Source organism: Meleagris gallopavo, chromosome 33 (assembly GCF_905368555.1).
Source record: "Meleagris gallopavo chromosome 33, MGAL_WU_HG_1.1, whole genome shotgun sequence".
Taxonomy (NCBI): domain Eukaryota; kingdom Metazoa; phylum Chordata; class Aves; order Galliformes; family Phasianidae; genus Meleagris; species Meleagris gallopavo.
Genome location: NC_139437.1, coordinates 507,501 through 517,606, shown reverse-complemented (window position 1 = coordinate 517,606; position 10,106 = coordinate 507,501). Strand labels below are relative to the sequence as shown.

Genomic DNA, 10,106 nt, shown 5'->3' with positions numbered 1-10,106 from the left:
CATGGCCACAACAGCGTAGGGGCGAACAGCACTGCGGGCCGGTGAGCAATGGGGTGCGGGAGCCGGGGGGGGCGGAACAGATGTAGCACGGTTTCCGCCCGGGCCGGATTAATAAACGGGGCGTCCCGGCGCGCACTTCCTCCTTCCGGCGCGGGTGGAATGGGCGAACCCCATTGGCCGCCGCGGGGGGCGGGGTCTCGACAGAGGCGGAAGCAGCGGGAGGCGCTTGCGCAGTAGGTGATGGGCGGGTTGGGAGGGGAGAGGGGGTGGGCCGGAGCGTGGCTGCTCATCGGGAGGGGGGAACGGAGCGTCTGGTGTCGGCGGTACAACCCCGCTGGGTCCAGTATGCCCCCAGTACAGCCCAGTGCGGCCCAGTACGGTACGTGTGACCCTCAGCATGTTCCCAGTGTTACCGCTGTACCCCAGTGTAGCCCCTGCACAGCCCAGTCTGACCCCGCTGTCCCTCAGAATGCCCCCACTAAACACCAGTATAGCCGCCGGTGCCCCCAGTGTGCCCCCGTGTCTTCCAATATACCCGCAGCATGCCCCCAGTATGGCCCTTGGGCCCCCTCCGGTATGTTCCCAGTAAAAATCAATATAATCCCAGCATGCCCCGGAATGCCCACAGTATACCTCATGTCCCCCAGTATGGCCCAGTGTCCCCGTGTATTTCCCCAATATGGTACCAGCATACACCAGTATGGCCTCTGTATATCCCATTATAGTCCCAGAATGCCCCCAGTCTGATCCCATTATTGCCTCCAGTGTCCCCCAGTATGACCCCCAGTATACCCCAGTAGGTCCTCAGAGTCCCCTAGTATGGTCCCTGAATACCCCAGTGTTGTCCCAGCATATCCCCACTGTCCCCTGGAATGCCCCCAGTCTGATCTCACTGTCCCCCCCAAAATGCTTCCAGCTTCCCCCATTATGGCCCCCAGTATACCTCAGTGTCCCCTAAAATGCTCCCCGCGTCTCCCAGTATGCTCCAACTGTCCCCAATACATCTCCCAGTGCCCCCCAGTATGCTCCCAGTGCTCCCCTTTCCCCCCAGCACACAGTGGCTGCCGTGTGTGTGCGTGTGCCTGCAGACTTGCAATGTCTCCCGTGCACGTGTGCAGCCGCTCACACGCGGCCCCGACCCCACGGCCACGTGCAGCCCCGTCCCTCCCCCACCCCCCCGCCAGTGCCACGCGGGTGCGTGGGCGCCTGCACGTGTTAACCCAACCCCCCCCCAGCATTAACCCTCATCCTCCGAGGACTCCCCTCGGGGCCTTGGTTAATGGGGCAGCGCCCAAGAGACCCCATAGCAGGACCCCACATGCAGACCAGATGTCCCACCGCAGGGTTATCCCGTGCCCCCTACCTCCAGCCCCCTCCATCCTAGCCAAGGGGGGGAGCGAGCGGCTGCACTGAGTCATCCCTGGCCTCGCCGCCTCCATCCGGGCCTCCTCCATCCTGCACCAGCACACGCAATGGCCCCGACCCTGCTGCTGCTGGGTGAGCACCCGGCGCTGCACTGCACGCGCTGCATGGCACTGCACGGCACTGCATGGAGATGGCATGGCTATGGCGTGGGTATATCCTGCATACGGTGTGGGAACTGCAAGGGGAGCGGAGTGCTGTGCTGTGCACTGCACGGGCACTGCGTGGGCATTGCTCTCACATGCACTGCACGGGCACTGCGTAGGCACTGTGCTGGGCACTGCATGGGCACTGCATGAGAATTGCTCTCAGCAATGCATTTGGCACCTCGTGGGCACTCTGTGGACCCCACATGGGCACTGTGCCGGACAGCGTTCGAGCACCGCATGGGCACTGCACTGCAGGGGTGCTGCAGTGTGCATTTCATGGGCACTGCGTTTGACACGGCGTGGGTACTGCACGGGCACTGCATTGGACACTGTATGGGCATTTCCATCAGCTCTGCGTGGGTGCTTCTCTGAGCGCCGCACTGAGCTTCGCATGATTACTGCAGTTGGCACAGCAGAGGTGTGCACTGGGCAGAGCAGGGGCACTGCTTTGAGCACTACATGGGCACTGCTCTCTATGTCTTGTGGGCACTGCACCACTGCATGGGGCCGCCCTCTACGGCAGACACCACATGGACACTGCAGGCAAGCTGGACTCTGCACTGGACACTGCACAGGCACTGCATGGGGACTGAGCATGGAGTGGGCATTGTAAGAGACTGGGCACTGCAAAGGGGAGGGCACTGCCCCGGGCAATGCAGTGAGGCTGTGCGCTGCAGGATTACTGCGAGGACACTGCACACAGCAGGGGAAACTGCACTGTGTTGGGCATTGCAGGGGTGCTGCAAAGATTCTGGGCGCATCAGGGGTCTGGGCTCTGCATGAAGCACCGCATGGGGCACCGGGCACTGCATGGGGTACTGTGGTAGTGCTGCAGTGGGCACTGCAAGCTGTGCTGGGTGCTAGACTCTGGGCTGTGGGTACTGGGAAGGCTGTGGGTGCACGGGGCAGGGCACTGGGTGTTCTGTGGTGGGAAGGGAACCGAACACTGGGAAGGGAAATGGACACTGGGCGTGGGGCACTGCTTATGGGGCAGATAGCAGTGGTCTGTGATTGCTGAACACTGGACGGGTATTGGGCATTAAGCACTGGTCATGAGGAACTGAGAACGGGACTGGGAATGGGGCGCTGATAAATGCTTATTAGGAACTGGTCAAGGGTCACTGGGCAGTGGGAATGGGATAATGGGACACTGGGAATGGCACTGAGAATGGAATTCATCATGGGGCATTGGGAATGGCACTGGGATTGGGACAGTGGGTATGGCAGTGGGAATGAAGCAATGGGAATGATGCTGGGATTGGGACACTGGGTATGGCAGTGGGAATGAAGCAATGGGAATGATGCTGGGATTGGGACACTGGGAAGGGAACTGGTTATGGGGCAGTGGGTATGGGACATTGGTCATGGAGCACAGGTCGTGAAGCACTGGGAATGGATCTGGTCTTGGGGAACTGGGAATGGCACTGAGATCAGGACACTGGGAATGGCACTGGGAATTGGTCATGGGACAGTGGTTGTGGAGCACTGGGAATGGAACTGATTATGGGGCACTGGGGATGGGACAGTGGGAATGGAACTGGTTATGAGGCACTGGGAATGGCAGTGGGGATGGACAGTGGGAATGGAACTGGTTATGAGGCACTGGGAATGGCAGTGGGGATGGGACAGTGGGAATGGAACTGGTTATGGGGCACTGGGAATGGCAGTGGGGATGGGACAGTGGGAATGGAACTGGTTATGGGGCACTGGGAATGGCACTGGGATGACGGTGGTCATGGGTCACTGGAATGGGGCACTGGTTGCTGGTTGCTGGGCTCTGGGTGCTGGGTGCTGCACCCTGGGTAGGACCCCTGGTTCCAAGCCCCTTGTGGCCCCATGGCCCCATCCTGGGGGTCTTGGAGGGGCTTGGCCAGGTGAAGCCTCCCCTCAGTTCCTCTCTCGTCTCCAGTGGGGCTGCTGGCCTTCCCTGGCACAGGTACTGGCACAGGGCTGGGTTGAGGGTCCCTGCCCCACGGCATCCCTGTCACTGCCACTGCATCCCAGTGGGCTCTAGTAGGTCCCACTAGGTCCCAGTAGGGCCTGGTGTATGCACATGAGCCCAGTGTATCCCAAAGTACACAACAGTCCCAGCTACTGAAGATCCCAGTAAATCCCAGTAGATCCCAGGAATTTCCAATAGATCCCAGTAGATCCCAGTGGGTCTCAGAATGTCCCAGTGTACTCAGTGGTCCAAGTAGGTCCCAACAAGTCCCAGTGAGTTCCAGTGGTTCTCAATGGGTTTCAGAAAATCCCAGTGGGTCCCAGCAAGTCCCACCAGGTTCCAGTAGGTCCGAATGGGTCCCAGAGCACATAGTGGCCCCAGTGACTCCCAGTGGCTCCCAGTGGTTCCCTGTGGGTCCCGCTAAATCTTGGTGGGTCCCAGAGCATGGGAGGGTACCAGCCATTTTCAATGGGTCCCAGGTCCCAGCAGGTCCCAATGGGTCCCAGAGCATGGAAAGATCCCAGCAGTTCCCAGTAGGTCCCTGTGGGTTCCAGCACATCCCAGTAGGTCTCAGGCAGTCTCCGCAGATCACAGAGTTCCTATAGGTCCCAGCTGATCTTAACAGATCTCAGAGTATGCAGGGGTCCCAGGAATTCCCAGAGGGTCCCATCAGTTCCCAGCACATCCCAGTTGATCCCAGAGCACGCAGTGGTCCCAGCAGATCCCAGTGGGTCCCAGCAGGTCCCAGGGTCCCAGAGCATGCAGGGTTGCCAGTAGGACCCAACAGTTCCTAGTAGGTCCCAGCTGGTCAGCTTAACAGATCCCAGAGCACGTGGGGATCCCAGAAATTCCCAGTGGGTCCCAACAGTTCCCAGTGGGTTCCAGTAGGTCCCAGAGCACGTGGGGGTCCCAGAAATTCCCAGTGGGTCCCAACAGTTCCCAGTGGGTTCCAGTAGGTCCCAGAGCACGTGGGGATCCCAGAAATTCCCAGTGGGTCCCAACGGTTCCCAGTGGGTTCCAGTAGGTCCCAGAGCACGTGGGGGTCCCAGAAATTCCCAGAGGGTCCCAACGGTTCCCAGTGGGTTCCAGTAGGTCCCAGAGCACGTGGGGGTCCCAGAAATTCCCAGAGGGTCCCAACGGTTCCCAGTGGGAACTCAGAGGGAACCCCAGAGCAGGGGTCCCTGTGGGTTTCAGCACATCCCACTCAGTCCCATCAGATTCCCAGCGGGTCCCAGCAAGTCCCAGAGCACACGGTGGGTGGCGGGGGGTCCTGGTGGTGCTGGTGGCCCCATACCCAATGGCATTCCTCAGTCTCATTCCCGCTGCGCCTGGCTGGGGGCCCCGGGCGCTGTGCGGGGCGCGTGGAGCTGCTGCACGCCGGGAGCTGGGGCACGATCTGCGACGACGACTGGGGGCTGCCGGACGCGGCGGTGGTCTGCAGGCAGCTGGGCTGCGGGACTGCGTTGGCTGCCCCATCGGGGGCCTGGTTTGGGGAAGGCTCCGGCCCCATTTGGCTCAACCACGTGCGGTGCAGAGGCGATGAGCAGCGCCTTGCCCAGTGCCGGCACCGGGGGTGGCACAGCCATGTCTGCGCCCACGAGGAGGACGCCAGCGTTGTGTGCTCGGGTGGGCAGCGGGCGTGAGGGTGAGGGAGGGGAGAAAAGAGGGAGCCCCCCATCATGGCGTGCATCCCTACAGCTCATCCCCTGCTGTTGCCTGGAACCACGGAGCCCACTGGCAGTGCTGGCAGCACCCCAACAGACGGTGAGTGTTGCACGGCCGTGAGCGTTGCGCGGGGTTCAGGGTGCAGTATGGGATGCACAGATGCAGTATGGCAGGTGTAGAGTGTGCAGGTGTGGAGTGCACCCGTATGGCACGCATGGTTATAGAGTGCATGGGTGCAGCATGCATTGGGATTGGGTGCAGGGTTTCAGGCTTCGCAGCATGCACCCACAGAGCGTGCACGGGGCTGTAGGGCTGCATTGGAACATGCGGTATGGGATGCACGGGTGACAGCATGCACAGGTTGTGGTGGTGGGGATGGTGAGGGGATGGAGTGGGGATGGGATGGATGGTGATAAAATAGTTTAATAGGAGAGAAAAGGAGAATTGGAGGAGCTGGGATGGGGATGGGGTGGGGATGAGATGGATTTGGGAAGGAGCATGGAGGGAGAAGGGATGGATGGGATGGAAAAGGGAAGGGGAAAGGGATGGAGTAGGAAAGGAGCATGGAAAGAGCAGGGATGGAGCCAGGAAGAAATAGGGATGAAGATGGGGTAGAGCTGAGATAGAGAGGGGATAGAGCTGGAATCAGAAGGGCTGGAATCAGAAGGGGTGGAGAAAGATAGAGAAGGGAGTAGAGAAAGGAAAGGGGAGGGAGGGAAGGAGTGGGGATCAAGCAGGGAGTGAGATGGGATGGACGTGGAATGAAAAGAGATGAAGATGGAGAGGGGCTGGAGATGGGAAAGGCAGGAGCTAGGATGTGTCAGGGAAGGAACTGGGGATGGAGCCAGGTGGGAACAAGTATGGAGAGGGAATGGAGTGGGGATGGAGAGAGAAGAAGAGGGGATGGATTGGAGGTGGATTAGAGATGGATTAGAGATGGATTGGGGATGGAGATGGGAGGGGAAGGAGAGTGGAAGGATCTGGGATGGAGAAGACGTGGAGAAGGGATGGAGTAGTGAAGAAATAGGGATGGGAATGGAGTTGGATAGGCGCAGATAGGTGGGCAGAAGTGCAGAGGGAAGGAATGCAAATGCAGTGGGGATGGAGATGGGGTACTGCAGGAAAGAAGCAGGGATGGGGAGGGTTAGACAGGGAGACGGCTGGGACACATGCCTCATCCCCAAACCCAGCAGCAGAGTTGGCGCCAGCAGTGATGTGGGTGCCCTATCCCCCAGCCCCATACCCACTGCGTCTGGCTGGGGGCCCTGGGCGCTGCGCGGGGCGCGTGGAGCTGCTGCACGCCGGGTGCTGGGGCACAGTCTGTGATGATGGCTGGGGGCTGCCGGACGCGGCCGTGGTCTGCAGGCAGCTGGGCTGTGGAGCTGCGCTGGTTGCACCTGGTGGGGCATTTTTTGGTGAGGGCACCGGCCCCATCTGGATGGACAACGTGAGGTGCTGGGGGAACGAGTCGGCATTGCTGCAGTGCCCAGCTGCACCGTTGGGCATCACCGACTGCCACCACCGGGAGGATGCATCTGTTATTTGTGCAGGTACGTGCCCATGCATCGTGCATGCAGCCTGGTGTGCTCCCTGCAATGCGTGCAGCTCTGCAGAGCTGTGCGGTGTGCTCCCAGCGTGCATGCAGCACATGCATTTCTATAGAGAAGTGCAGCGTGCCCCTGGCATGCAGTTCTATGCAGGCATGACCTCACACCTCACACCTCGCTGTGCTCTTGTCATGCATACAGAGAAATGCAGTGTTTATGCAGCCTGTGTGAAGTCTCCGTGCTCACGCAGTGCTCCTGAGGCGGTGCATGTGCAGCTAAATTGCAAACAGGGTGGCAGCAGGGTGTGCTGCAAGCAGCAGCATTAAGGTGCAGTGCATATGCTATGTGAACACATGCAGAGAGCAGTGACCACGTGAGCTGATGGAGTGAGGTGCGTGCACAAGGCAGGTGTGCACAGTGCACCACCAGGCTCACACTGCTCTCCTGCCTCCACCAGATGAGCTGACTGGGGTAGACCCCATGCAGCCCGCTCCCGAACAGCTGCCCACCAGGTCATTGCTGGTGCCCCCGTCTGCTGTGCCCCCACGTGTGAGCGTCCGTCCCCGCAGCACCAGCTCCCCTCAGCCTACACCAAGCAGCTGGCCCATGGCAGGGACGTCGCAGACGGGTAGGAGGAGAAGGGATGGAGTGGGAATGGAGTGGGCATGGAGAGGGGATGGAGATGGGATGGGGTTGGGGATAGATTGTGAAAGGGGAGGGGATGGGGAAGGGATGGAGGGAGATGGTGAGGGGAGTGGGGATGAGGTGTGGTTGAAGAGACGTTGATGGAGGGGTTGGAGACAGATGGAGAAGACATGGAGAGGGGATGGAATGGAGATGGAGAAAGGATGGAGTGGGTGTGGAGAGGGGATGGAGGAAGGCCGGAGGTGGGCTGGAGGGGAGATGGAAAGAGGATGAAGATACATCAGGGATGCAGCAGGGAAGATGCAGGGATGCAGCCTCCATCTCCAAATGCAGTAGCTGCGTTGGTGCTGGCGGTAATGCGGTGCCGGTCGTTCCCCAGCCCCGTTCCTGCTGCGTCTGGCTGGGGGCCCTGGGCGCTGCGCAGGGCGTGTGGAGCTGCTGCATGCAGGGAGCTGGGGCACGGTCTGTGATGATGGCTGGGGCCTGCTGGATGCGGCTGTGGTCTGCAGGCAGCTGGGCTGTGGGGCTGCACGCAAAGCCCTCCGCAGCGCCCACTTTGGCCCTGGCATTGGCCCCATATGGCTGGATGACGTGAAGTGCAATGGGACGGAGGCTGCACTGTGGCACTGCCCGGCTGAGCCTTGGGGCAGGCACAACTGTGACCACCGAGAGGATGCCGCTGTCATCTGCACAGGTAAGGTGTACCTGGTAAAGGGCAGTGATCCTATATCCTGTACCCTGTCACTTCTGTGGGCATAGACTCCACGGTGCGTGCCTCTGGGGTCCCTTCCAGTGCTCCCAAAAACATGTCCCCAAGGGATGTCCCAGCCTCTGGGGATGCACACTGTCCATGAGAATCACCCTGGTGAGGGGAAAGGGAGGACTCCCACAGATAGAAGGGTTGTGGGAAGGGGACTGAATTTCCCCTCACTGCTTTCAGGACCAGAAGACTTGTCACCTGTGGGGACCTCCCCATCTCCCCCAGGACGGGGTCCAGCCAGTACCATCCCTCGACGTCCTCTAGGACAGATACTGACCACAATCATTCCCATGCATCCCCAAAGACAGGATCCAACTACGAGTGTCACTAGAACCACTACAAGAGCCACAGGACAGGATCCAAACACCAATGTCCCCAGCACTACCTCACGATCCTCAGGAGAGGATCCTACCACCAGTATCTCCAGCACCACCACACGATCTGCAGGACAAGGTCGAGTCAGTGCCACCTCAACCAAAGCAGGGCGAGATCCCATCCGTATCATCAGGATCACCCGACTCAAAGCAGAACAGGATCCAGCTGGCATCATCCAGAGCACCAAGCCCAAGGCAGCTGGTGTCACCAGGCTGAAGGCAGGACGGGAGACTGGTGGCCCCACCAGGTCCAAAGTGGGACTGGATCTGGTCGGCACCAACAGGTCAAAGGTGGGATGGGATTCTGTTGGCATCAACAAGACCAAAGTGAGATTGGATCCAGGTGGTACCAACAGGTCCAAGGTAGGACAGAATTCTGTTGGCTTCAACAAGACCAAAGTGAGATTGGATCCAGGTGGTACCAACAGGTCCAAGGTAGGACAGAATTCTGTTGGCTTCAACAAGACCAAAGTGAGATTGGATCCAGCTGGCACCAACAGGTCAAAGGTGGGACGGGATTCTGTTGGCTTCAACAAAATCAAAGCAGGACAGCATCTGGTGGGCATCAACAAGACCAAAGCAGGACGGGATCCAGTTGGCATCAACAAAACCAAAGCAGGACAGGATCCAGCTGGCACCAATAGGTTCAAGACAGGATGGGATCCAGCTGGCACCGTCCGCATCACTCGACCCAAAGTGGGACGGGATCCGCTTGGTACCATGTGGATTGCCCATCCCAGAGCAGAGCGGATTGTTGTGGGAGCCAACCAGAGCACCAGGCGTTGGGTTTTGGTGGGGACCACACCAGGCACCAAGCCTCAAGCAGGACAGGTTCCAGTTGGTTCCACCAGGAGCACCCAGGGTCTGGCAGGACGGGATGCCGTTAGTGCTACCCAAGGCAATATGGGACAGGAGATTGCTGGTGTCACGCAGAGCACCAGGTCTAATGCAGAGCAGGACTTAGCCCTTACCACGAGGCTCCAGGCAAGTGCTGCCATATGGAGTAACCACAGCCTGGGAGAAAGAGGTCCAGGGGATCCCATGGGGAGCACACTTGCTGTAGTAGTAGCAGCAGATCCAGAAGGTACCGCGAAGAGTGCAGCTCCTACAGCAGAACCGAGTCTGGAAGGGACCTTGTGGGTTTCACATCCCTCAGCAGAACTGAGTTCTGAAGGTCCTGTAGGGAGCTCTCAACGTGCAGCAGAACTAGGTCCTGAAAGCACCATGTGGAGCATATATCCCACAGCAGAGCCAGCTCCAGAAGGTACCATGAAAAGCACAGATCCTATAACAGAACTGAGTCCAGAAGGTACTGTGAGCATGCATCCTCTAACAGAACTGGACCCAGATGGTAACATGGGAGGTGCACACACTTCAGTAGAACCAGACCCTAGCGGTGCTATGAATAACACAGGTCCTACAGCAGGACTGAATCCAGATGGTATCATGGGAAGCACATATCCCACAGCAGAACTAGGTCCAGATCGTACAATGGGGAGCACAAGTCCTGCAACAGAACCAGGTCCAAGAGGTACCACGAGGAGCACAAGTCCTGCAGCAGAACTGAGTCCAGATGTTACCACGAGGAGCAGACATCCTGCA

The 10,106-nt window shown here is 59.3% G+C and overlaps 1 protein-coding gene across 19 annotated transcripts in view; it reads left to right on the top strand.

Annotated features, from left to right (window-relative positions):
* The first annotated feature begins 264 nt into the window (after positions 1 to 264).
* The window catches only part of LOC146542071 (uncharacterized), a 14,284-nt gene continuing 4,442 nt past the window's right edge, over positions 265 to 10,106 (top strand). The window contains exons 1-8 of one of the 19 annotated variants that reach the window (XM_085214710.1): positions 265 to 1,497; positions 3,481 to 3,507; positions 4,825 to 5,139; positions 5,212 to 5,277; positions 6,369 to 6,728; positions 7,183 to 7,353; positions 7,750 to 8,064; positions 8,311 to 10,106. The exon at positions 8,311 to 10,106 is cut by the window's right edge and continues 1,483 nt beyond it. In XM_085214710.1, coding sequence (XP_085070836.1) covers positions 1,473 to 1,497; positions 3,481 to 3,507; positions 4,825 to 5,139; positions 5,212 to 5,277; positions 6,369 to 6,728; positions 7,183 to 7,353; positions 7,750 to 8,064; positions 8,311 to 10,106 — 3,075 coding nt within the window. In that variant the 5' untranslated portion in view covers positions 265 to 1,472. Of the gene's footprint in view, positions 3,508 to 4,824; positions 5,140 to 5,211; positions 5,278 to 6,368; positions 6,729 to 7,182; positions 7,354 to 7,749; positions 8,065 to 8,310 lie in introns of all 19 variants that reach the window. The other 18 variants (XM_085214711.1, XM_085214721.1, XM_085214717.1 and 15 more) reach the window with 18 other exon arrangements.